At 60.5% G+C, this 25,895-nt stretch overlaps 3 protein-coding genes across 3 annotated transcripts; 1 reads left to right on the top strand and 2 right to left on the bottom strand.

Moving 5' to 3' along the window:
* Positions 1 to 531: 531 nt before the first annotated feature.
* Positions 532 to 9,086, bottom strand: ATXN7L2 (ataxin 7 like 2). The gene is given in 12 exon segments (XM_053998133.1): positions 532 to 641; positions 972 to 1,091; positions 1,093 to 1,762; positions 2,653 to 2,774; positions 3,079 to 3,259; positions 3,817 to 4,043; positions 4,128 to 4,210; positions 5,587 to 5,849; positions 5,932 to 6,115; positions 6,373 to 6,477; positions 6,602 to 6,676; positions 8,989 to 9,086. Coding segments are annotated over 12 exon segments (2,142 nt in total). The 5' UTR covers position 9,086; the 3' UTR covers positions 532 to 626.
* An 863-nt stretch (positions 9,087 to 9,949) lies between these two features.
* SYPL2 (synaptophysin like 2) lies at positions 9,950 to 15,154 on the bottom strand. Its single transcript, XM_053998264.1, has 6 exons — positions 15,027 to 15,154; positions 14,381 to 14,452; positions 12,919 to 13,037; positions 12,048 to 12,249; positions 11,774 to 11,965; positions 9,950 to 10,301 (listed from the first exon to the last, which is right to left on the bottom strand). Exons 1-6 carry the CDS (start codon positions 15,075 to 15,077, stop codon positions 10,173 to 10,175), a joined length of 765 nt encoding a protein of 254 aa, XP_053854239.1. The 5' UTR covers positions 15,078 to 15,154; the 3' UTR covers positions 9,950 to 10,172.
* Positions 15,155 to 15,960: 806 nt separating this feature from the next.
* PSMA5 (proteasome 20S subunit alpha 5) lies at positions 15,961 to 25,688 on the top strand. The gene is made up of 9 exons (XM_053998356.1): positions 15,961 to 16,137; positions 16,996 to 17,062; positions 18,767 to 18,893; positions 20,169 to 20,236; positions 20,805 to 20,912; positions 20,992 to 21,050; positions 21,737 to 21,839; positions 22,801 to 22,887; positions 25,411 to 25,688. Exons 1-9 carry the CDS (start codon positions 16,109 to 16,111, stop codon positions 25,486 to 25,488), a joined length of 726 nt encoding a protein of 241 aa, XP_053854331.1. The 5' UTR covers positions 15,961 to 16,108; the 3' UTR covers positions 25,489 to 25,688.
* The last annotated feature ends 207 nt before the right edge of the window (positions 25,689 to 25,895 follow it).

The following is a 25,895-nucleotide window of genomic DNA, read 5'->3' as shown; positions in this document are numbered from 1 at the left end:
CAGTAAGCCCCCAGCGCCCCAATGGTGCCCTCAGCCTCCCAGAGACCCTTATGAAGCCCTGCCCAGCCCCACAGCACCCCAAAGACCCCCTTTGCTCCTCAGTAACCCTCCACAGCCCCCCCACAACGAGCCCCCCAGTACCCCACTGCCCCTCAACACTTTTAACAACTCCAGTGACCCCTTCCAGCTCCCCAGTGACACTGCCCCAGTCCCCCAATAACTCCCCACGGTCCCCAGCATCCCCCTGCCCCACTGAGCCCCCCTATCCCCCAAACCCGCAGACCCCCAGCACCCCCTTTTCCCCATCCACCACTACACAACTCTTCTTTTTTTTTTTCTCTTTGTTTTTTTTTTTTTTTTACAAAAAGAACAAAAACAGCAACAACCGTTTCTTATAAATATCCGCGGCCGACGGGGCCCCGGGAGGTCCGGGGGGGTCCCCAGTGCCGCCCCCCCTCCCGGGGCTGGTTTAGCAGCAAGAGAACAGAACTGAGAGTTTTGAGGTATTTTCTGGAAGTTTGGGATTTTTCCTTCGTGTTTCCTTGGGATGTTTTTTTCCCCCTTCATCGGTTTTCTGGCGTTTCCCGGTGGGGAGGACACAGGGGGGGTCCCCGGTGACCCCTCCGTTAATGGGCTTTGGACTGCAGGGGGGAGAGGGGACGAGTCAGCCCTGGGGGGCAAGCCTGGGGACAGGGGACCCGCAGGGACTCTCCACAGGCTTAGGGGATCCCCATGGTGTCCCCCGGGTTGGGGAGGCGGACACCCCCTCAGGGTGTCCCCCCACAGGACAGGGTGTCCCCCACCAGACCAGGATGTCCCGGTGCTTTTCCCCCTCCGGACCACGGTGTCCCCCCCAGCACGGGGCATCTCTCAGGGCACAGTCACCCCAATCCCAGTGTTCCCAGTCCCAGTGTTCACACTCGAGGGGGGGGTCCCCCTGCTTCACCACCCACCCCACCCCCCAGCCCTACCTTCAGGGCGCTCCTCTTCTCCTCGAATCCCAGGGGCGTCCCCGGCTTCTTCCTGCGGATGGAGCCCCCCGAGCCGGAGCTCCCGGAGCCGGGGGGGGCCGGGGGGCCGGGCAGGGGGGGGCGCGGCTTTGGCCTTCAGGGCTCGGCAATAGGTGGCCGCGTTCTTGCGCTTCTTCACCTCATCCTCGGACAGCCCCCGGGGGGGGGCCCCCAGCCCGTGCAGCGGCGGCGTTTGGGGGTCCAGGGCAGCGGGGGGGGCACGGCAGGGCTGGCCGGGGGGCAGCCGGCGCACCCGCGGGGTCCCGTTGAGGATGGCGATGGAGGGCGAAGCCGGGGGGGTGAGTTTCGTCTTGCCGGGGGGAGCCAAGCCCTGATTTTTGCCCTTGGCGCTGTCCCCCAAACAGGTCCGTTTGTAGGGGGGGCTGCCGGCCGTGAGGGGGGGCTGCCAGGGCCGGGGCTCCGCGTCCATCCCGCCGGGCGCCTCCCGTGCCCGGGGCGATTTGCTGGCCTTGCTGGGGGGCAGTTTGCTGAAGGAGGGTGAGGGGGTGTTGGCGGGGAGGGGAGAGGTGATGGACTGCGTGCCCCCTCCCCCGCACTCGGGCTGGCTGCAGGCGGCCGCCGCCGGGGGGGACCCCACGGTGTAGGTGAGGCTGGTGGGGACCCGGCACCCCCCGGCCGCCGAGAGGCTCCGGAGGGGCGGGGAAGGGGTTGCAGGGCCGTAAAGGGGGGCAGCGGGGCTGGGGGGGGCTGCGGGGAGGTGAAGAGGGGGGACGACGGCTGGAGGGATCTTCCTGTGGGAAAGGAGGGGGCGGGTGAGATGGGAAATCCTCAAAACTCCTGTTCCCAACCACATCCCTCCACTTCATCCTCTCCAAATCCCCATTCTCATCCCTCCAGCCCCACCTTGTCCTCCCCAATTCAAGGTGTGGAAAGGTGAGATGGGACCTCTCCAAATCCCCATGTCCATCCCTCCCTTATCCTCCCCAATTCAGGTGTGGAAAGGTGAGATGGGACCTCTCCAAATCCCCATTTCCATCCCTCCATCCCTCCCTTATCCTCCCCAATTCAGGTGTGGAAAGGTGAGATGGGACCTCTCCAAATCTCCATTTCCATCCCTCCAGCCCCACCTTGTCCTCCCCAGTTCAGGTGTGGAAAGCTGAGATGGGAGCCCTCACAAATCCTCACTTCCACCCCTGCATCCCCACCTTGTCCCCCTTAGTTTGGATGGGAAGGGGTGAAACAGGACATCCCCCCAAATCTCCATTACACCCCAATTCAGGTGAGGAGAGGGTGAACAGAACCCCCCCCCTCTCCAATCTCTGCTCTCAGTCCTGCATCCCCACCTGATCTTTCCCAGTTTGGGTGAGAAGGTGATGAAAATGGGACCACTCAAATCCCCACTCCCATCTTTGTCCCCCACAATCCTTCCTGATTCAGGTAGGGAGGGGATCCCAAATCCCCACTCCCATCCCTCCATCCCCACCTCATCCTCATCAGTTTGGATCAGAATGGGGTGAAATGAGACCCACTCCAGTTTCCCACTCGCATCCCTGCACCCCTCACTTTGAACGGGGGGCGGGTGCAACAAGACCCCCCCAAATCCCCAATCCCTTCCTCCCCCCAATGCCAACACCACGCTGGGACCCCAAACCCGAGGCTCTGTCCCCTGGGCCCCCCTCACCTCCACCTGTGCGCGCTGAGGTGCTGCTCCAGCATGGAGCCCAGCGCGGCGCAGAACCGGTCCAGCCGTCGGTCGAACACGTAACAGCCCGGGGTCACCAGGCGGCTCCCGAAGGTGCAGAACTGGGGGGGGCACCGTGCCAGGGTCACTGCAGCCCCCCCACATCCCCGCCTCCACCACCCACCCGGCACGGAGCCGGGGAAAGGACCCCTGGATGGGTCGCTGGTGGGGCTGGGGTCCCTGCCCCGCTCTGGGGTCTGACATGGGTGGGTCGCTGGTGGGGCTGGGGGTCCCTGCCCCGCTCTGGGGTCTGACATGGGTGGGTCGCTGGTGGGGCTGGGGTCCCTGCCCCGCTCTGGGGTCTGACATGGGTGGGTCGCTGGTGGGGCTGGGGTCCCTGCCCCGCTCTGGGGTCCCCTCACTCACCGCCTGAGGCCGTGGTGGGCGCACTGGGGTGCGGGGGGGCTCCTCGCCCCCCTCCTCCTCGCTCTCCTCGCTGGACACGCGGCTGCCGGCCTTGGGCAGGGGGAGGGGGAAGCCTCCCATGCTCCCCTCCCCAGAGGTGGCCAGAGCATCCTCAGGGTCACTGGCAGAGGAAAGTCGGGCCCTGCATTGGAGAGGGAGTTTTGGGGTGCTCCATACTGGGGGGGGGGTCACTGTGAGACAATACCCTCCGCACAAATCCCCACTTCTAATCCCTACAATGTGCTCCCCAGTTCAGGTGGGGAGAGATCAGACCCCCACAAAATCCCTGCTTCCATCCACTTCCCCTCCCAGTTCAGGTGCAGAGGGGCTGAGACAGCACCCCACAATTCTGTGCTCACATTCCTGCTGCCCTGCCACACCCCCCCGTGCAGGTGGGGAAAGGTGAGATGGGACCCCCAAAACCCAGCTCCCAGCCACATCCTCCCCTAATTCAGGTGGGGAGGGGGTGAGACAGGACTCCCCAAATCCCTGCTCCCATCCACATCCCCCCAGATTCAGCCGGTGACGTGGGACCCCACAAATCACTGCTTCAAACCACATCCCCCCAGTTCAGGTGGGGAGGGGGTGAGATGGACCCCCCCAAATCCCCACTCCCATTCCTGCCCTTTCAATGCATCCCCCCCAATTCAGGTGGGGAAAGGTGAGAGGAGACCCCCCCCAAATCCATGGGGTACTCACCTGGGGGGGTGCAAGCAGTGGGGCAGCCTGGCTTGGCAGGGAGGGGTGCTGGGGGGCTGCAGCAGTGAGGGGGTGTCCTGCAGGGCAGGGTGCAGTGGGTCCTTCTCAGGGGGGCTCCTGTCTTTCGGGGGGTCCCCTCGGCGGGTGCTGGCCTTGAGCTCAGCCACCAGCACATCGAAATCCTTGGCCCGACCCTGCACCTCCCGGCGCTGGTGAACCGAGTGGATCTGGGCGACAGCAGGGAGGGGCTCAGGATCCTCCAAAACACCCAGGCTGGGATATTGGGGTGTCCCCTCCCCGTTCCCCACTACCTTGCAGGTCAGCAGGCGGGTGCAGAGCTTGTTGGTGTCGGGGTTCCGCACCCCACACTGCCGGTTCAGGTCACACTCCTTACCTGGGGGGACATGGAGGCAGAGGGTGCTGGGGAGTGCTGGGGGGGCACCCCAACACCCCCCACCAGGGCTGGGCATGAGCACCCACTCCTCGGAGCAGCTCTGAGGGGGGGACACAGCCCCCTCAGCCCCTGAGAAGTTTTGATGGGGTGGGGGGGGTCACCATGTGCTGCTCCCTCCCCTTTTTGCTCCTCTTCAGGGTGAGCCCTCCACCTTTTTTGCTGCTTCCCTGGAGTGACCCCCCCATTTTCACCTGGGTCCTGCTAATGGCCTTGCTGTCACCTGGGAGTGTCTGTGGGCACAGCAGCAATTGGCTCTGGTATTTTGGGGGCAGGAGGGCACATGTTTGACTCCCATATTTTGGGGAATATATGTCCAACACCCATCTTTTGGCGTGACATATGTCCAAATCCCATCTTTTTTTGGGGGGGGGGGGCACACATCCAAACATATTTTGGGGTGGCACACACATTTGACGCACATATTTTGGGGTGATACACATTTGACCCCCATATTTGGGAGGGGCATATGTTATACCTCCATATTTTGCAAGGGACAACACATTTGGCCCCCATATTTTGGGGGGGTCTCTATGTGTCCAGCCTCCTTTCAGGGTGACACATGTCCAACCCCTGTATTTTGGGGTGACACATGCCCAACCCCCATATTTTTGGGGGGGACACGTGTTCAACCCCCACATTTTCAGAGGATACACATTTGAACCCCGTATTTTGGGGGGACACACGTTTCACCCACATATTTTGGAGGAAACATGTGTTTAACCCCTATATGTTGGGGGACCATGCATTTAACACCCATATTTTGGGGTGACACATGTGACCCCCATATTTTGGAGGGATACACATCCAAACCCCATATTTTTGGGGGGACATATATTCCTATTCTAGGGGACACGTATTCAACCCCCATATTTTGGGGGGGGGGAATGCACATTTGACCCCCATATTTTTGGGGGTCACATATCCAATTCTCACATTTTCTCTGGGGGACACAAGTTCAACCCCCATATTGGGGGGGGGGGGGCACTTGTTCTACCTCCATATTTTTATGGGGGACACGTTTGACCCCCACTTTTGGAGGAGCACGTGCGAATTTGGGGATCCATCCTCAGCTCCCGCTCTTGCTGTGGCCATTCCTTGGGAGCAGTCAAGTGGGGGCCCTAAACCTACAGGATGACCAGAAGTGGGAGGGGAGGGCAGGGACCCCCCCCCCCCAACAACCCTCCAGAGGAGAGGGGGGAGCCACTCCCCTGGTACCTACCCCACTGCTAGACCTGGCCACCGGAATTCCGGCACCAGGAAGTCCCGCTGGGATCATCCGCCCCCCCCCATGGCCGGCAAGGAAAGGGGGGACTCACGCGCCAGCTTCCTGTGGGGCCTGGGGGGCGGTTTGGGGGCCCCCACATCCTTGTCCCCCGGAGCAGGGATGCTCTCCGGCATGGCCGAATCCCCCCCGACCCCGGCGGGCACCGGGGGCTCTTTGGGCACCGCGGCAGCCGCGGGTTTCCCCAGGGATTCCTTGGAGTTGGTGGGGACGGCTTTGGGGGGCACCTTGATCCCGTGCCCGTCCGGTTTGGGAATGCTGGGAATCTTCTCCAGGTTCACCACGGGCACAAACAAGCTGTGGAGAGAATTTTGGGGAGGAGGGGTGGCATCAAAGTGACCCCCACAAGGGCATCAGGGCCGCCGGTCCCAGCGCTCACCAGAGGTTGTTATCCTTGTCCGTGTGCTCGGGGAGGGGCTGGGCTCTCCCACGGGCACCAGGGTGCTTCTCCTGCAGGGCTTTGGCAGCTCCGGGGGTCCTGCCAGGCACCGGCTGCCCGTTCACGGCGACGTGGCACGCGGTGGCACGGGCATAGAGCTTGCTGAGCGGGCCGTGCCGGCGTTCTGCCAGGAGGGGTGGGATGGGATGGGATGGGATGGGATGGGATGGGATGGGATGGGATGAAATGAAATGAAATGAAATGAAATGAAATGAAATGAAATGGGATAACCCCACGGTTAGCCCACACCCAGAGCTCACACTGCTGCGAGCCCCCTCCCTGCCTGTAGGCTGTACCCCCACAACCAGCCCTGGTGGCATTCCCAGTGCTGTTCCCAGCACCGTGGGGTGGAATTGCCATTCCCCAAATGCCTTGGCTCACCACAGTGCTTCTGGAAGGCCTGGGGTTTCACCACCTGGCTGCAGTGGTTGCAGACCACCAGGTAGAACTCGTCGTGCGCAGGGCAGTGCCCGAAGATGTCCATGTCTGTGGGGAGAGCTCAGTAAGCTGGCACACAGCTGGTGCTGCTGGAAGCACTGCAGACAAGGATCCCAGCTCGATGGCTCACACAGCCCCGAAATGCTGGGTTTCACCCCAGAGAGGAGCTCACCTTCCTTAATCAGGGTCATGGTGTCCAGTTTCTTGCTGCCACTCTTCCCATTCTCCTCCAGCTCTGACCCTGATCCTGCCAGAGACAAAATCCTGTCAGTGGCTGGCACACGGACAGTCCCGGTGCCCCCACACAGGGGTGGTCCTGGCATTCCTGCTCCTGGAACAATTAAACCAGACAAAATTAGACCAGAGAGACAGATCATCCTGTGAGTGGCATCGCCCTGCAGTGTGTCACCACCTCCAGGGTCCCCATCCTGACAGCCCAGTGCCAGCAGGATGTTCCTGGGGACATCCCAGTATGGGATGTGACACTCCTGGGATGTGACACCCCTGGGACGTATTTGCCCTGGGATGGAACATCCCTGAGGACACCCTGGGGGACAGCCCCATCCTGGATGGGGTGTAACATCCCTGAGGACACACCAGTGTGGCACATGACACCCCCGGGAACATCCTGGCCCCAGGATGTGACACCTTGGGGTCACCCTGGATCCCACACAGCCGTGGCTCCACTGGCTGTGCCTGGGCTCTGTTCTGGGGGCACTGGTGGCCACTGAGCCAGTGGCGATGGTGACCTGGCCGACTGTGCCAAACTGGTGCCCAGTCCATCCCCACTCCTATCAGGCCAAGCCACTCTGGGCACCCAGTTCCATCCAGCTGTGCCATACTGGGTAACCAGCCCTGCCTGCCTGGCCATGCCATACTGGGTGGCCAGTGCCATCTAGCTGTGCCATACTGGGCACCCAGACCCATTCAGATGTACCATCACTGGTGCCCAGTCTGGGGCAGCCAGTCCCAGTGCTGAGAGCCCACTGGGACACTCCCAAGCTCCCAGTAAGGAGCCCCAGGCTCCCAGTATGCCCTGCCCAGTTCCCAGTGCAGGATATCCCAGTGCCCAGCACGTGATGCCCAGTCCCCCACCTGGGGCTCCCAGTACCTCCTGCCCGGTCTGGGGTAATGGTGGCAACTAATTCCCAGTCCAGGCTCTCCAGTTACTGCTCTGCTCCCACCAGTGTCCAACTGCAGCTGGGACATCTGGAATCCAGGATGGGGCACCCAATAACTGGCTGCCCATAACGGGCACAGGGTTCCCAGTGGGCAGACTGGGCTGCCTGGTGCCAGATCGGTGCCTGGTGCTGGGTGCCCAGTTCCTAGTGCAGAGATCCTGCTGCCCAGTTCCTGAATCCCAGTGCCCAGTGTGGCTGCCCAGTGCCCAGTTCCCAGTGCAAGCACAGGGTGCCCAGTTCCAGGTGCCCAGTTCCTGGTGCCCATGTACAGTGCAAGGCTCCGAGTGTTTGGATAACTTATACAGGATGCCCCATTCCATTTCTCAGTGCTGGGTCTCCAGTACAGGATGCCCAGTGCCCAGTGCTGAGTGCCCAGTTCCTGGTACCAGGTGCCACATCTGGCTGTGCAGTGCCAGGTTCCCAGTCCTGACTCCTGGTGCCAGATGCCCGGTGCTGGATGCCACATTCCCAGAGCAGGAGGTGTCCATTCCCAGTTCCCAGTGCTCAGTGCTGGGTGCCCAGTTCTCAGTGCTGGGTGCCAGGTCTGGATGCCCAGTGTAGGGTTCCCAGTGCCCAGTTCCTGGTGCCAGGTACCCACTGCAGGATATCCTATTCGCATTGTCTGGTGCCCAGGGCTGGGTGCCCCATTCCTGTTTCTGCCTGTTCTGGTGCAGGATGCCACATTCTCAGTGCGTGGTCACCAGTGCTGGGTGCCCATTCCCAGTACCAGGATCCCAGTGCAGGGTGCCCATTCCCAGTACCAGAATCCCAGTGCAGGGTGCCCCATTCCCAGTACCAGGATCCCAGTGCACGGTGCCCCATTCCCAGTGTCGGATTCCCGGTGCAGGGTGCCAGGTCTGGCTGCCCTGTTCCCAGTGCCAGGTGCTAGTACAGGATGCTTCATTCCAGGTGTCCAGTTCCCAGTGCCAGGGAACATCCTAGGACATGCCAGGACAACCTGCGCCAGAAACTGGGCACTGGGAATCCTGCCCTGGGCATCCAGACCCGGCACCCTCTGCTGTGCGCCCAGCTCCCGGTACTGGATGCCAGGTCTCGGTGCCCAGAACAGGGTTCCCAGTGCCCTGTTTCCCACCGTCCGGTGCAGGAAGCCCCGTTCCCGGTGCCCCGTTCCCAGAGCAGAACGAGCCGTTCCTGCCGCTCTCGGCTCCCAGCGCCCGGTGGAGGATGCTCCGTTCGCGCTTCCCAGTGCAGGATGCCCCGTTCCCAGTGCCCGGTGCAGGATGCCCTGCTGCCGGTTCCCGGTGCCGGACTCCCCTCTCCCGGTGCCGCTGCCCGCCCGCCGCGCGGCGGCGCTCGGACCGGGGGTCGGCGGGCGCGGCCCCGGTCGCGAAGCCCCCCCCGCCGCCGCCGCCCTCACCGGTGTCGGCGGGCGGCCCGGCCCGCTCCAGCCAGGCGCTCCAGCTCTGCCCCGCGAACTCGTCCAGGCCGGGCACCGGCCGCCGCTCCGCCGCCATCGCCGCCGCCGCCGCCGCGGCACCGCCGCCCCCCCCGCGCCGCCCCCGCCCCGCGCATGCGCCGCGCGCCCCGCCCGCCCCGCGGCACCACGGGCACGGTAGTCCCGGAGCGACCCCCGGCCGGCCCGGGAGCCCGCACCGGCACCGGGCACCCGCTGTCCCCATCCTGAGCTGGGGACACCCGTCATCTCGCGCTGGCCTGGGGGTCCCGAGTGATCCCTCGGCATCAGGTACCTCGGGTACCAGGCTGGGGTCTCCTGTTATCCCTACACGGGGATGGGGGTACCCGGTACCCCTACAACAGGTTAGGGGCACTCGGTATCCCTATACTCGGCTGGGGCTCCCTGTTGTCCCCATACCGGACCCAGAACTCCAGTTATTCCTATAAGGGGCTGGGGTCTGGTGTAGTTACTTCTATACTGGGCTGTGAGCCCAGGGTATTGCCATACAAGGCTGAGGTTCCAGGTTATTCCTGTGCGGGGCTGGGGACCCCCGTTATGCCTATACCAGCCTAGGAGCCCCCATTATCCTTCCACTGGTCTGGGGCTCCCTATTATCCCTGCATGGAGTTGGGACTCCCTGCCATTATTCCCATACCAGGCTGGGGTTCCAGGTGATCCCTATACTGGAGTGGTGCTCCCAATATTATCCCAATACCGGACTGGGGTTCCTGATTATCCTTTTACTGGTCTGGGATCCCCTGTGACCTGTCTGGATCCCTCCATTAGCCCAACACTGATCTGAGGTCCACACTTCACCCTGTACCAGAGATGGGGACCGGTTTATCCCTGTACGGGCCGGGGGTCGTGCCCCAGCCGGGGGTGGGGCACCGAGGCAGACACCAGGAGCCCCAGTGCACAGCTGGTACCCAGGACTTTATGCGCCCCACACAGGCATGGACCCCCGGGGTGACACACAGAGCCCCCGACAGCAAGCGGGATCCCCGAGGTTCCGTGTCCCCCTTCAGCATCCGAACCCCCGGCGGCTCCGACCCCGGGGACAGCGACACCCCGGCCCCGGGCTGGCGGCCGGCGCGAGGTCCCGGGGGCCGGGCGGGATCGATCCCCGGGCTGGGTCGCCCCCGTGGCTACTGCTTGTCGATGGCGCCTTGCTCGGCCGCGCTGTCGCGGGGCGCGGGCGGCCGCAGCCACGGCGTCTCCCGCAGCACGAACCAGCAGTTCCCGGCCCACAGCAGGAAGTTGAGGAACCCGAAGAGCTGCAGGAGAGGAAAGGGGAGAGGGGAGGGGACAGAGAAGAAGGGAGACGGTCCCACAGGGCAGCCTTGGGGGAGCAGAGCACCCCACACACCCTGTGCGCCCCATGAGCTCCAAGCACCCCATGTACCCTGTACATCGTGTGTGCCCTGTGCACCCCACACACGCCATAATTCCCGTACATCCCACGCACCCCACTGCGCTCCAGGCACCCCACGTGCCCCATGTGTAACCCACGTCCTGTGCCCCACGCACCCCAAACTCCCCACCCGTGCACCCCAGGCACCTTATGCACCCCGTGTGCCCCACACGTGCCATGCAACCTGTGCACCCCATACACCTCATGCACCCCATGTACACCATGCCACCCCCATGCCAGATGCACCCCATGCACCCCACTTCGCCCCACTTCACCCCATATACCTCATGCACCTCGTATGCCCTAGGCCCCCACGTGCATCACGCACCCCATACATCCCAAACACCAACGCCAGGGACTGCATCACCACCACCCACCCCATCCTGGCACTCCCTGACGGCTGGGGGGATGCAGGGTGGATCCCACATCCCGTGGGAGCGAGGCAGGTGGCTCTGGAATGTTTTCACCCGCATTTCCATGCGTGTGCCCATATTTCCATCTGTGTGCCCTCATTCCCACTGCCCTCTCCTGGCTGCACTCAGGAATCCGGCACACGTGTGCACAGAGTGTGTGAGTGAGTGTGAGCGCACACCTGTGTGTGAGCACTGTGCACCTGTGGGGTGCTCCCACGGCCACGTGTGCTGTCCCATGAACACGCACGTGCACCGCTGTGCCTTCGTGTGCCCAGGTTTGCAGCAGGTCCTGCCCACGTTTGCAGCCTGTGGGTTGCACATGTGCTGCTCAGCTCTGCTTGAAGCCCCTAAACTGTGCTTCCAATGAAAAAACTACACCTATTTGGCTGTGTGTGCCCATGTGTGTGCCCCTGTGTGCCCATGTGTGCCCATGTGTGTGCCTATGTGTGTGTGTCCCTGTGTGTGTCTTTGTGTGTGCCCCTGAGTGCCCGTGTGTGTGTGCCCATGTGTGTGCCCCTGTGTGCCCATGTGTGTGCCTATGTGTGTGTGCCCATGTGTGTGCCCATGTGTGTGCTCCTGTGTGTGTGTGCCCCTGTGTGTCCCCATGTGTGTGCCCCTGTGTGCCCCTGAGTGCCCGTGTGTGTGCCCGTGTGTGTGCCCGTGTGTGTGCCCCTGTGTGCCCCTGTGTGCCCATGTGTGTGTGCCCGTGTGTGTGTCCCTGGGTGCCCCTGGGTGCCCGTGTGTGTGCCCATGTGTGTGCCCGTGTGTGTGTCCCTGGGTGTCCCTGGGTGCCCGTGTGTGTGTGCCCGTGTGTGTGTGCCCGTGTGTGTGTGCCCATGTGTGTGTGTGCCCCTTGGGTGCCGCTGGGTGCCCATGTGTGTGCCCGTGTGTGTGCCCGTGTGTGTGCCCGTGTGGCCCTCACCACCGAGATGTTGGCCAGCCCCATGGCCGGCGTGGTGCCGGCGTTGCAGACCACGCCATCGCCCTGGCAGACGCCCATGGCAGAGATGAGGGTGGAGGGGCGCGTGGCTGCCTTCACGTCGCTCAGCCCCTTGCCCCACGCCGCCGCTGCCACCAGCCAGAAGAAGGCAAAGCAGACGGTGACGCAGAAATCCTGCCAGGATGAGAGCCCGGGATCAGCTGCCATCCTGGCACGGCGCTGGATTCACGTGTCCCGGGGGATGAGCCTGCCTTACTGTGAAGGGGAGCTTCGTGTTTTCGGTGTACAGGGAATGGAAGCGGAGGTAGAGCACCAGAGCAGCCATGGAGTAGAGGAAGGAGAAGACCCCCAGGGTCACGAAAAACTCGGCGGGAGCGGAGAAATCGCCAACGAGGTACAGGGTGCGGGCTTCTGATTCATCCTCACAATTCGGCATCCCAAAGGGAATCTGGTATAACCTGGGATAGAGGGAGGGGGGTGTCAGGGGGCTGGGAACGGACGGGGTATAGGGGTGGGTGGTGTAACCACGCTGGGGCGGTCCCCTGGGAATGGAGATGATGACACGGATGGCTTGAATAACCAGGCTGGGGTGGTCCCCTGGGATGGGAAGGATGGATGCAGTAACTGCTGGGGTGGTCCCCTGGGAATGGAAGGTTTGATGGTGATGGCTAGAATAACCAGGCTGGGGTGGTCTCCTGGGATGGAGGGCACAGATCCACTGCCCACTGGATTCTTTTCCAGGGTCTAGTGCCCTGGCATGGGGCTGGTGGCAGAGGGAAGGGGTTGGAACTGTGACTCTCATCTGGCCCAACTCCATCATTGCCTTCCCAGATAAATCAGCATTCCCGTGGTCTTCCCTGAGTTCTGAGAACTTCCCTCCTTCCCCACCCCAATCTTCCGTGACTAACAAGAATCCCCCTGCGTGGCGTCAGGAACTGACAGGGATGCCAGGGGATGTCCCATGGGGTCAGGGTGTGGGTGGTCCCCAGCTGAACACAGCACCACACAGACCATGGCTGTGGTCCCATGGAGGCCCTGCCAGCAGGAAGGGAGTCTAACCCCAGCCCAGCACCCCCCAGCTTGTCTGGGGCAGTCCTGGGGGGTGTCAGGGACCAGCACCCCCTCACCTGAAGGGGTACCCGAACTGGATGCTGATGGCTGTCATCCCTCCGCTGTCACATTTCACTGTGGCTCCGGTCTCGCCGCTGAAGGAGCCGCAGGAGCCGAAGGCGAAGATGGCAAAGAGCTACAGGAGAGGGCAATGGGTCAGGGGGTTGAGGCCCTGGGGCCCTTTCATCCTTGGGGGGCAGGCTGCATCCCCTGGCACTGAGTACTGGGCAGGCTGCCACCCCCAGGTGTTGGCCTTGGGTGCCTCCCTCCAACACTGGGAATTGAGGATGGGGGTCATGTTTGGGGGGGGTGGGGACACCAAGGCCAAATGCACCCCAATCCCCCCTTAATTTTGGGCAGGGTACTGAGTGCCAGAGTGCGTTTCCAGAGAGCTGGGAGCATCCCCATGGTGGGACCCCCAGAGTTGTCCCCTCCCCAGGAGCCAGCACTGCCCCCCCTTGTCTTTGGAGTCACACTGCCCTCATCCCTTGGATGAGGGTGCCAGGAAAACACCATTCTCAAAGTGTTTTCCCACAACTCCTCCTGGCTGAGCTCCCAGCTTCCCGGGTGAAATGGGGGATCTAAGCCAGGCCTGACGCTACAGGGATGGGCAGCCCCGTGTGTGGCACTAAGGGCTTAAGCAGGGGTGTCGGTGGATCCTCCAGGGATTTTCTCCTCATTTTTGTTTTTGGGCTGTCTTTGCATGTGGGATCTGATCCCATATGGTGGCCTCAATGCCAGGGGGAGCCCAGAGCCTCCTTGGGTGGGATTATGCAAACCAAGGAGCTGTAGGACTGGGGGAAAGCCCCTCAATCTGGCTTCTACTGGCGGGAGATGCCCAGAGAGGGCTGAGTCCCCTCTGTACCTCAGTTTCCCCCGGGAGCCCCCGGCCCTGGCGAGGCCGAGCTGCAGAAATGCCACCCTGAAATCCAATCTCACAGGGAGCCATTCGTGGCATGGACAGGACAGGACAGAGCCGCGGGCACTTGGCTCCCCCCCGTCCCCAGTGTCCCCCTTCCTGGGGCTCTCTGACCCTCAGCCCCTCTCCCCACCCACCCCCCCACCCACCCACGCACGCGGTGCCCCCTGAGCCCGTGGGAATGGCGGGGACCTGACACCCCGATGTCGCTGTCCCCTTTGGCACGGCTGGGCAGAGCCACCTGCTCAAGGTCACCGGGGAGGGCCAGAGAGGGGCTCGTGGCCTGAGCCCGGGCGTCCGCGTGGCCCCGCTCCCCTCCTCCCCCGGAGCCCCAAAATGCGGCCCCCACCCCCGCTGCTGATGGGGTGCAGGAAGCTCCGGAGGGGCAGGGAGGGCTCTGGGATTCCTTCGTTCTGGGGGGGCTTCGGGAAAGCAACGGAACCCCCCAAAGCTGGGGGGACTCCGGTCCTTGGGGAGCAGCAGCAGCAGCGCTGGGGAAGGGGCTGTGGTGTGGGTCTGGGATCGGGCCCGGGACAGGGGGACACACCGGGGTCACTCACCCATTCCAGCACCTTGATGAAGCCCAGGGGCTCCTGGAGGCGGCCCCAGCGCAGCCCACGAAGGACACGGTCCTGCAGGAGAGAGCGGCGGGAGCCAGGGAGCACCGGGACGGCACCGGGACTTGGTCTGCTCCGGGGAACCGGGGGCTACCCGGGGGATGGGGCGCTGCACCGTGGGCTACCCCGGGTTGCCACAGCGGGATTGCTCCCGGGCAGGGGGCTGCAAAGGAGCCTGCTCCGGGCTGGGGATTGCCTCGGTGGAGAGGGGTCTACTCCGGGAAACCGGGGGCACTGCCCCGGAAAACCGGAGGGGCCGCACCGGGGAACCGGGGAGCTGCCCCGGGGAAACGGAGGGGCTGCAACGGGATTGCCCCGGGCAGGGGGCTGCCCTGGGGGACCGGGGGAACGGCATGGGCCACGGCACCGGAACAGCGGAGGGCTGTACCGCGACACCGGGGCAGCTACAACGGGACACTGTGGGCTTCTCCGGAGGTCGGCACCGGGACACCGTGGACTCCTCCGGGGATCGCCTCCGGGACACCGGAGGGACACCGGGAGCTGCCCCGGGCAACAGCGCCGGGACACCAAGGGGCTGCACCGGGAGCCTGCCGCGGTCACCGGGAGGGGGGACGCACCGGAGCCCTACCTGGAGCCGGGGCGCTTTATCACCGGCCGCGGGGGCGCCGGGCTCCGACATGGCCGGGCCGGGGGCGGTCGGTGCTGCCTCCGCCGCCCGCTGGGACGGCTCCGCTGGCGGAGCCGCCACCAGGCACCCCACCGCCCCCGGGGCGGGCAGCACCGCCCCGCCCCCGGCAGCGCCCCTGGGCCGGCCCCGGGCCCCCCGGGACAGCCCCCCGCCCCGGTCCGCCCCCCGGCCCTCCGGCCAGCGCGGGATGCGCAGCGCCCCCCGGGCAGGGTCCGTCCGTCCATCGGCTCCGCCGATCCCCCGGTAACCGGGAGCGCTGGAACGCGGCGGGAATTCCGCCGGGGGCCGCTAACGGGGCCGGCAAGGAGGCTGACGGCGTCGCACCGTGCACTGGGCGTTGGGGTGCCGGTGTGGCCCCGGGGGGCCAGGGGCATACACCCCCTCCCGGTGTCTCCTCCCGGTATTCCCCTCCGTGCAGCCCGCCCCGGAGCCCCTTCCCCACACCGCCTCCCGTAGCTCCTTCCCGGTGCCCCCTTGTCGGTGTCCCGTCCCTGGCACCGCCTCCCCGGTCCCCCTTTCCCGGTACCCCCTCCCCGAGTCCCCATTCCTGGGAGCCCCTCCCGGCACCGCGCCGTGCCCGCCGCAGGCCCCGCCCCTGCTGGCTTGGCCCCGCCTCCGGAGCGGCAGCCACGCCCTCCACATAACCACGCCCCTCCCCGCCCCTGCCCCGTCCCGCTCTGGCTCCGCCCCCACCACACAGACCACGCCCCTGTGCTTCAGCCCCGCCCCTCGCGTGTTGGCCCCGCCCCAAAACATGGCCCCGCCCATCTCCCCTCTCCCCCAATCCCGGCCCCGCTCCTCCCCTGCGCGCTGGTCCCGCCCTCCCCGCTCTCCCATTGGCCGGGCGGCAGGGCCGCTGTCCAATGGGCGGGCGGCGCGGGCGGAAGTGCCGCTGGGGGCCGGAAGCGGCGTTGCAGCCCCCGGTGAGGCCGCGGCGCTCCCGGTGCCCCCGAAGCCTCGCGCCGCCCCGGCACCTCCGGAGTCCCCGGGACCCGCCGCAACCCCCCGGCCCCAGCGCCGCCATGTTCCTCACGCGCTCCGAGTACGACCGGTGAGTGCCCGCCCGCGCCGCGGCTGAGTCACGGGCCTGCGCCCGGCGCGGCCCGAGCGGTCCGGAGCGCCCCGAGCGGCGGCTCCCGCACCGCCATCGCACCGGGAGCTGCCAGGAGCCCGCAGCGCTGCCACGGGACCGGGGGCCGCCAGGATGGGACGGACCCGAGGGCGGGGGCAGCTCGTGGTGTGTGGGGATGGGGCACCCAGGGAAAGGAGCGGGTCCAGCGGGAGCAGCGGAACGGGCTGGGGCACCGGGAGCGGCTGAGGGAGCTGGGAAAGGGCTCAGCCCGGAGCAGAGCAGGCTCAGGGGGGACCTTGTGGCTCTCCTGACAGGAGGAGCCAGCCGGGGGGTCGGGCTCTGCCCCCAGGGCACGGCCTCAGGCTGGGCCAGGGGTGTTGAGTTTGGATGTTGGGAATTTTTTTTCATGGGAGGCGCTATCCAGCCCTGACACAGGCTGCCCGGGGCAGTGGGGGAGTCCTCATCCCTGGAAGGGCTCAAAAACCACGTGGAGGTGGCACTCGGGGCCAGGGGTTAGCGGTGGCCTTGGCAGGGCTGGGGAAAGGCTGGACTCATGATCTCGAAGGACTTTTCCAATCTCAAGGATTCCACGGTAAAACAGGACCTTTCTGGCTCCTGGTGCTCCCTTTGGGTTCCAAAGCGTGCTGGGACACCCCACCTGCTTCTCACCTGTGCCTTGACCTGCTGCCTTTCCTTGAGCTCCTGTCCACGAGCATCCCGAGGCTGTGGGTGTCCTGTGCTCAGGGACACGTCCCCGTGCCCAGGGGCCTTCCCCCGTGAGCAAGGACTTGCATTCCCTTGCTGTCCTGCCCTTCTCACTGTGTGCTGTCCTTGCAGGGGTGTGAACACGTTCTCTCCAGAGGGGAGGCTCTTCCAGGTGGAATATGCCATCGAGGCCATAAAGGTACTTTTTAAAAGTTTCCAAACTGTGACATCTGGGGCTCCTTCAAACCCTCAGGCTGTGTCTGCTTCCTCCAGCCAGACATCCCACAGCTCTGCTTTTATGGGTCAGGAAGGACCAAAACCCATTGATTTCCCCAGAGTTGAGTGGAATGTTCCCTCCCCTGTCCTACCAAGTGATTCATCCCCCAACAAAATGCAATCCAAAGCTGTTTATCCCCAAATCAAACCCAAACCACTTCTTGGGTGGATTTAAACGTGAAGCTGAAGGTTGTTACGAGCAAACCCACCTTTGCAGGGCCAAATGGCCTTTGGGGATTAGAGATTCTTAATTGATGAATGTCCTTAATTGATAACTATTCCTGTCTATTGCACTGATAGAATGTGGGTGCTGATTGGTAATGAGTTTAAATTTGGAAGAAACAGGTCAAGTGATGAAGGGAAAAAGCTGTGAGGTGTTTGAACTGGGGAGAAGGCTCCTGACTTCATCTTCCCTGTGTTCCTTTAGATCCTTGGAGCACTAAATAGAGGAATAAAGTAATAAAATAACAGAAAAATTAATAAAATCACCAAGGACTTGGGAATTAAAGCTCCCAGGAGGATGTTGGTGGCCATGCTGACTTGATAAATTAAAATAGATCTCCTGCCATACCTGTGGCTGTAGGTGCAGCTTTCCAGGGAATCTTGGGGTTAAAATTAAACCCCGTGGCTTGGAGTGGATGTTGGGAGTGAGCATTCCACACTGCAGCTGAGACAGTTCTGCCAGGAAATTCTGAGGTGTGGAAGAGCTGGGAATGCTGGGAGCAGGGTGGGGTGAAGGTAATTGGGATCAAGGCTGGATGGAGTTCAGGAGTTGGTGGGGTTAAGGTAGGACCAGTGTGGGGGTTGGTGGGATTAAACAGGATTGAGGTAAGGGCTGGTAAAATGCAGATCAGGGGCTGGGGGGATCCAGGGAAGCCTTGGTAGGATCATGGTGGGATCAAGGCAGGGCTGGTGGGGTGAAAGTGGGATCAAGGCAGCTCTTGGTGTGCCCAAGGTAGGATCAAAGTAGGGGCTGTTGGGATCAAGGCAGGGATTTGTGGGATCCAGGCAGGGCCTGATGGGATCGAGGTGGGATCACGGCAGGATCCAGGCAAGGGCTGCCAGGAGCCCCTAGGATCTGTCCCTGTGCTTGTGGCCCTGGTGACACTGAGGTGTCCTGCTGTCCCAGGGTGGAATTTGCTGCCTGGGACTCTGGGGAGAACAGGAGCTTATGGAAAGCCAAGCCAGAGCTGCAGTGGGATTTGTACTGATGTGGGAAATTCTCTCACCCTTAAAGGTTTAAAAGGGTCTAAAACTATTTTTCCTCTGGCAGAGGAGAATTCCCAGGGCCTTTTACACTCACCAGGCTCCACAAGCTGCTGTTGCTTGAAGGATTTGCAGCTGGGGAAGGGGCTGCAGCTCCTGAGGGAGCTGGGAAAGGGACTCAGCCTGGAGAAAAGGAGGCTCAGGGGGGCCCTTCTGGGACCCACTGGGTTCTCATGGGCATCACATGGATTTGACCTTCCCCACTTCCTTCTTCAGGGAGTAAGCTTGAAAATGCACCATGTAAACCCAGGGTGGGTTTGTGAGTGGGTGACACACCTGAATCCAAACCAACACACCTGCAAATAAGTCAGAATTAGCAGTGCTGCTTGTGTGAGCTGGAGCCTGTGGTGGTGTTTTGCAGCTTGGCTCCACAGCCATCGGGATCCAGACCTCAGAGGGAGTTTGCCTGGCTGTGGAGAAGAGGATCACATCTCCCCTGATGGAGCCCAGCAGCATTGAGAAGATTGTGGAGATCGACTCCCACATTGGTATGGCCCTGGGGGTCCCTCTGCATCACATCACCCCTAAAACTGTGAATTGTTTATGACAAGAGTCCGTGCCCTGGCAGTTTGGGAAGTTGTGTGTTGGGATGAGCCCTCCCTGCAGGCAGTGCCTGGAGCAGGAAGGCTCGTCCCTCCCAGTGCACACCAGCTCCTGGTCTCTGGTTTTCCAGGCTCCAAGCTGGCAGAATGGAGCTCCAGGAAGCAGAAAGAGGCAGCTGAAGCACTGCCCCCTGCCTCAGTAACCTCCCTTGTGAAAGCTCGTCCCAAATTTAGCTCTGGGAGGGCAGGGAATTACGGTGGGCCTGACTGGGGCCAGTTTCTCCAGGATCACTGATGCCACCCTGGAGTCATGAGTGGCCCACAATGGGCTCATGACCAAATGTGTCACCCTGAAGGGCAGGAAACCTCCAGAATTCCTGTGTTGCTGCTCCATGGGCACGGGAGGAGCTCCAAGAGTCCAATTTCCTCCTCCCAGGAGCCTGTGATGCAGTCCCCTCTTCCCAGAGTGGAATCTGTGCTGGGGCTCCTGCAGCATCTGCTGCCTGTGGGGCAGCCTGGGCCCCTTCCCAGCAGGTTGTTCTGGAGCAAATCTGGTTCAATCCCACGGAATCCTCGAGGCTGGAAAAGCCCTCTAAGACCATTGAGTCCAACCATACCAAGGCCACCACTAATCCATGTCCCAAAGTGCCACAGCCACACTTTTGGAACCCTTCCAGGGATGGGGACTCCACCACTGTTACAGGGGCAGCCTGTGCCAGGGCCTGACCAAGCTTTCCATGAAAAAAATTATGTAATATCTGCCCTGGCCCAGCCTGAGGCCATTCCCTCTCCTCCTGTCCCTGTTCCCAGGGAGCAGAGCCCAATTCCCCTGGCTGTCCCCTCCTGTCAGGAGTTGTGCAGAGCCACAAGGTCCCCCCTGAGCCTCCTTTGCTCCAGGCTGAGCCCTTTCCCAGCTCCCTCAGCCCCTCCTGGTGCTGCAGCCCCTTCCCCAGCTCCATTCCCTTCATGCTTCAGCTCCTCATTGTCCTTCTTGTGAGAAACCCAAAACTGACCCCAGGATTCCAGGTGTGGCCTCAGCAGTGCCCAGCACAGTGGGATAAATCTCTTCCCCACCTTCCCACTCAGGGACCAGCTTCTCCCTGCAGCCCTTTGTGTTTTACGTGGGCTTTGGGCATTCTGGGGGAAAACACATCCCAAATAATGGGTGGAATGACTCAGGAATGAAACAGGAATGGCTCCAGTTTCCCCTTTCCCTTCCAGGGTGTGCCATGAGTGGCCTAATAGCTGATGCAAAGACTTTAATTGACAAGGCCAGAGTGGAGACTCAGGTAAGATCTGACATCTCTGTTCTTAAATTAGCAGCACAAATCCCAGGAACTCCTTGAAAGTCCTGGGAAAGGGAAGTTCATTCCATCAAAGAAGCTGGTGGGAAGCTGGAGGCTTGTTGGGAGTGTGGGGGCTGCCTGACTGTTCTGGTACAATTCTGGATATATTGGTTTTCTTTTTATCCCCTTAAATTTCCTGGATGCCTCAGGTGCTTGGAGGTCCCAGGTACAAATCTGTGCTGCTGCAAAGGATTTTCCTGATTTTTTTCTCCTGCATATCAGCAGTTTTCCACCCTCTGGAGAGCTGGGTAACACATTACTTCCAAAGCAGATTTTGGGATAAAGCCTTGCATTTCCCTATTGGCATCCCAAGCCTTGGTATCCAATTTTCTGTGGATTTTTTGTACATCCCACTCTCCTGATGCTTCCATGGGGGAACTGGCTGTGCCCTGAGTTCCACAGGGAAGTTATCCTTGTGTCCCCACAGGTCTCCCTCCACCTCAGCCATGCAGGGCAGTCACATTTTGGGAACATGGGGATAATGGGAATCTTTATTTGGATTTTCCTGCAGAATCACTGGTTCACCTACAACGAGACGATGACGGTGGAGAGCGTGACACAGGCTGTGTCTAACCTGGCCCTGCAGTTTGGGGAGGAAGATGCTGACCCAGGAGCCATGGTGGGATTGGGGGGGTTGGGGGGTGCTGGGACCCCCCTGTCCTTGCCTGGTGTGACCCATTCCCTCCTCTGTCCCGCAGTCCCGCCCGTTCGGTGTCGCTCTGCTCTTTGGAGGAGTGGATGAGAAGGGACCCCAGCTGTGAGTTCTGCTCTCTTAATCCAGGGGAAAGACCAAACCTCCACTGCAAAATTCCCAGGCTGTTTTAACGACTCCATTCTGGGATTTTCCTTAAGCCAGCCCCTTGGGGTTTATCCCATTATGTCTCTGATATGTTTGTTAATCCTGTTAAACCCTTTCCAGAGCCCAGCCTGCTTGTTTGGCATGGAAAATCATCATATCTGCCCCAAACCCTTGCCTTTTTTAATTAAAAATGTGGTTTCCTGGGGAGGAGGGAAGCGTTAAAGCTCTCCTCATCTTGAGTGTATTCTTACCTTTCCCTAAAGGACCGGCAGAGCCACCAGTAACATAATCCATGTGACATTCCTTGGGGAGGTGTTGGAGCAGCTGTAACCTGAACTCAGGGCTTCAAATGGCCCCACTGGAAGTGGGAAAGGCTTGGCAGAGCCAGACCAGGTCTGCCTTCCAGCAGAGAAAAAAACTTGCTCAATTTATTAAAAAAAAATTACCATAAGTTGGGAAATCCAAAGGGAAACGGTTCTCTGAGGAAAGAGGGCAGTGTTAGAGTGTGTAAGCTGCCAGCCCAGGAGCTCCTGGGGATGAATCCCAGCTCCAGCTGTGCAGGGAGCTCTGGGGGGCTGCTGGGAGAGTCCTTGGGATGCCCTGGGGTGGGATGGGGTGCAGGCAGTCACCCCCTGTCCCCACAGGTTCCACATGGATCCCTCGGGAACGTTCGTGCAGTGCGATGCCAGAGCCATCGGCTCCGCCTCAGAGGGAGCCCAGAGCTCCCTGCAAGAGGTTTACCACAAGGTAAGGGCTGCATTTGGGCTTGGGGGTCACAGCTTGTGGGTCTGGGGTACTTCACCACCTGCCAGGATCCCCTGATTCCCTCCCCAGTGAGGATTTAGGACTGGGCTGGAGAGGAGTGCCTGAGCTGCTGAGGGCAGGATCACTCCTGAGCAGAGGATCCTGTGAGTAGGTGCTGAGGATCTCTACAGCTGAGAGCTGCTCCCAGCAGCTGCTCTGAGGGGCTGTGAGATAATTAAGGCCATGTCAGGAAGTTCTCTATAAATAAGGGCTGAGCTCTGGGTGCTGCTGTCAGCATCAGGCTCTGTGTGGATACAGCTGGAAGCATCCTGAGCTCACAGCAGCACCTTCAGGGAAGGGAACAGCTTTTGTGCTGCAAGTTCTGGTCATGTTTGATACTAAATAGGAATTTTTTTTTCCCCCGTGAGGAGGGAGTTGCCCATTTTGGGTGGTAAGAAACCAAGCCCTAATGAAAAGCACAGTTAGTGATGGTGGCTGGGAAGATTCATTTGTTCACTAGAATTCTCCAGATTACCCAAATCCTGGACTCCCTGGATTGTCAACCCTTTTTCAAGTGCAAAGTTAGTGTAACACAGCTGTGCTGCACATGCCTCTGGCTCTAGGGATCCATGGGATTTATCAGATTAAATGCAGCATGGAGGCTTCTGCCTAGAGGGAATCTGACTTTTTGGGAGGAAATTGGTGAAGAGAAACAGCCCCTCCTGTCCCATACTGACCACTTTTAAATGAACCAGATTTGTGTGCCCAAATGAACCATTTTTAAATCTCAGAAAGGCAGGATTTCACTGTCCCTGTGCATATCCCTGCCCTGCCTGCTCCAGTCTCCCAGGGATGCTGCACATCCCTTGCTAAGCTGCTCCTTTGGCTGCCTGGCTCAAGGGATTTGGGAGAGGGGAGGGAGAGGGGCCTCCAGCATGTCATCCATGAGCCATTTGTTTTCCAGTCCATGACACTAAAGGAAGCCATCAAATCTTCCCTGGTCATCCTGAAACAGGTCATGGAGGAGAAACTAAATGCCACCAACATCGAGGTAAGCCCTCCTGGAGTCAGGATTGCCCCTGGAGCAAGGAATGGAGCAGCTCAGGGCTTCCTGAGCCAAGTCCTGCAGATGTTCCTGCCCTTTTCATCATATCCTGTGGGGCATTTTGGAAAAGTTGAAGCTTTTCCCTTGCAGAGGCACAGAGCCTGATCCATGGCTGATCCATGATGAGCTGAAGGGATTCTCTGACCTTCTCCAGTCAGCAGAACCCAAGATACCACCCAGAGTGCTTGTTCTTCCCCTGCATCTAGCCATTCTTTTTTGCCTTGCTGCTTGTAATATTAGAAGGAATGAAAATTACCCAGCTCCTGGGCTGCTATATTAGTCCTGGGGCAGTGCCAAAAATCCCTTGGACAGTGGGAGCAGCAGGGATCCTCCAGGAATGGCTGTGCCCCTGGAGCCCCGGGGGCAGGCAGTATCCACAGAGCTGGGGATGCTGGGCCCCCCAAACCTGCTCCACAGGCTCCTTTTTGGGTGGGAAAGGTACAAACCCTCTGCACTGGCTGGGGTAACTGGGAGATGAGAAGCCAGGCTGGTGTATAGAGTTTGCTTCTATTTTGGGTGGGTTATGAGACACCAGACCTTTCCAAAGTGTGGCATTCCAGCTCCTGAGCCGCTCTCTCCTCCCCTTCCTTCCCTCTGAGTGCTGGAAAACCTTTTCCCAAACAGCTCCAAGGTATTCACCCCATTTTTGTATTAAATGTTGCTGTGGGGGGACCATTCCTGGTGGGATTCAACAGCTTCCTTTGGAGGGGAAGGCCAACAGCACAGGGAAACTTGGATACTCTGTCCCAAAATCATGCCATATGGCTGGAATCTCCTTCCCAGGTGCTCTTCCAGCCCTTAGCCATACATTTTTTCCTGGTACAGTGCAGGCAGAGGAATGTGTACAGTATCCTGATGTCATGTCCCTGTTTAACAGGGCTTAACTGTGCTTGGCACAGCCCTGGAGTGGGGTGGAATCGTGCAGGGGGGAAGGACAGCAGGAATGTGCTGAGGTTTAAAAGGTTTCTATTGACTCAAGTCACCCCCTGGCTGAAAATCTGCCACCTGAAGAGCTCTTTGCTTCCTAGAACTATGTGCCTCTCCCATTTCTTGGCTCTGGCCACGCTGCTGAGGCATTTTCCATCTAGGAACAAAGAGAAGAGGGGAAGTGTGGCTGTGGAAGAGTTAAATCCATTGATGGCAAAGGTCAGGAGCCTGAAAGGACTTCACAATTTTAGATTAATGACTTCCCTGTGAATCCTGTCAGGGAATGGTGGAGAGTGAAGCTTTGGCAGGGAGAAGGTTTGAGGAGGTGTGGAAAAGCAAAGGAATTGGTGCCTCTGCTGGTTTTAGTGTTCATAAAGGTTTCTTCGGTATTTAGAGCTGGTTTTGGTGCATAAATCTGGGTCTTGTTGAGTCTGGTTGGGCCCAGGATCAGTCCAGTCCCTGCACAGGTGGTTTGGTGCCCAGAGCAGCTGGGGCTGCCCCTGGATCCTGGCAGTGCCCAAGGCCAGGCTGGATGGGGCTGGGAGCAGCCTGGGACAGTGGGAGGTGTCCCTGCCATGGCAGGGCTGGCACTGGAGGGGCTTTAAGGTCCCCTCCAGCTCAAACTACTCCACGATTTGAGGGGCCTAAAGTGGCGTCTCCAAATGTCTGAGAGTTCTGGGTGGAGCCTGGGCTGACAGGAGCTCTCAGGCTGAGCGTGGGCACCTTTGCACTTGAACAAACACCTCATGGTACCTCCCTGCCCCTGGCTCAGTTCCCCTTGTGCTGGTGAAGGGGGGGTTGTGAGAAGTCACCCTGGAAGAGCTCTGGGATCTGCTGGGATGCTCCAGAGCTTTCCTTCAGCTTATTGGTTGTATCCACACACTTTGATTCCTGGAGAATGCCCAGTGCCTGTGGGTTCAGGAGCATCCCAGCCCTGTCCTGCCCCATCCCAACCTGTTATGGGATAGCCCAGCTCATTCCAGGGCATCCCAACTCTCTCTGGAGCCTTGGCATTTCTGCTGGCACAGCTTTCCCTGTTTTGGGCTCCCATCCCTGAGCCAGGTGTGAATATTTCTGCTCACGTTTCTCCTCCAGCCTTGTCATTCAAGTGTTCCTCATCCTTGGTGCTGCCTCTGGAATGTTTCTGCTGTCTGCCCTGACACTGTTCTGTTTTCCTTAGAGATCTCTGCCTCAGTTTCCCTGAGCCAACCCTGAGTCCCCTCAGCTCCCAGACAGGCCAGGATTTGTCCCCTTGGTTCCTGGGGGAGAAGAATCCTTTGGAGAGGCAGGAATTCTCTCCTGGGAGGTTTTGATGGCTTTCCCCCCATGGAGTGGGAGCAGTTCCCACTAAAATTCCCTGCTGCTGCTCCTCTGAGGAGGCTGAGTCAATCCAAAGCTATTTGTGCAGCAGGCAGCTATTTTAGGGAACCATGGAGCATGTTCTGGGCTGGAATGATCCTGCTGGCCTGGCAGATCAGGAGAAGGAACAGCTGCTCCCTGCTTTCCTCAGCCACATTTAACCCCTTGTTCCTTCTCTTCCAGCTTGCCACGGTGGAGCCTGGCATGAAATTCCACATGTACACAAAAGAGGAGCTCGAGGAGGTCATCAAGGATATTTGAAAAAGAGGGAGAGACCCCCCAAAAGCTCAAAGCCCTGCCCTGACCAAAGGAACTGGTCCAGCTCACCCAGCTCCTGGGACTTCCCTTCCCACAGCACCTGTATCTGCTGCTCCTGCCAGCTCCAGAGGTTTTTTACCATTTCTGGACAGAACTGAGCTTTGCCCCAGGAGGGAATGAAATAAATAATTTTGTTACTCTCACTGGGCTCCTCAGCAGGGGGGGAAAGGTGGGAAGGCAGGGATTTGGAGCCAAAACTGGGGGTGGATTGGGACAGCAGCTGTGCCAAGGGCACTGCCAGGTCTGCTGCAGGAGAGAGTCTCCCTCTTGTGGTGCTGTCCATGGGGAAATCCAGGTGTCATTCCACACTTCTTTTAAAAAAAATAAGAGCTTTTAATCTGTTCAGTGCA

This window comes from Vidua macroura, chromosome 24 (genome assembly GCF_024509145.1).
Source record: "Vidua macroura isolate BioBank_ID:100142 chromosome 24, ASM2450914v1, whole genome shotgun sequence".
In the NCBI taxonomy this organism is placed as follows: Eukaryota; Metazoa; Chordata; class Aves; order Passeriformes; family Viduidae; genus Vidua; species Vidua macroura.
Note: the sequence above shows the minus strand (reverse complement) of the source record. Positions and strands in the feature narration are given on the sequence as shown.

Bases quoted from the DNA above. Each gene is read 5' to 3' on its own strand.
- SYPL2 (XM_053998264.1), bottom strand. From the start codon at position 15,077: ATGTCGGAGCCCGGCGCCCCCGCGGCCGGTGATAAAGCGCCCCGGCTC. The intron at 13,038-14,380 runs GTGAGTGACCCC...CCTCTCCTGTAG, and splicing joins TCATCAAGGTGCTGGAATGG to CTCTTTGCCATCTTCGCCTT. The intron at 12,250-12,918 runs GTGAGGGGGTGC...CCTCTATCCCAG, and splicing joins CAGTTCGGGTACCCCTTCAG to GTTATACCAGATTCCCTTTG.
- PSMA5 (XM_053998356.1), top strand. From the start codon at position 16,109: ATGTTCCTCACGCGCTCCGAGTACGACCG. The intron at 16,138-16,995 runs GTGAGTGCCCGC...CTGTCCTTGCAG, and splicing joins ACGCGCTCCGAGTACGACCG to GGGTGTGAACACGTTCTCTC. The intron at 18,894-20,168 runs GTATGGCCCTGG...TTTCCCTTCCAG, and splicing joins GGAGATCGACTCCCACATTG to GGTGTGCCATGAGTGGCCTA.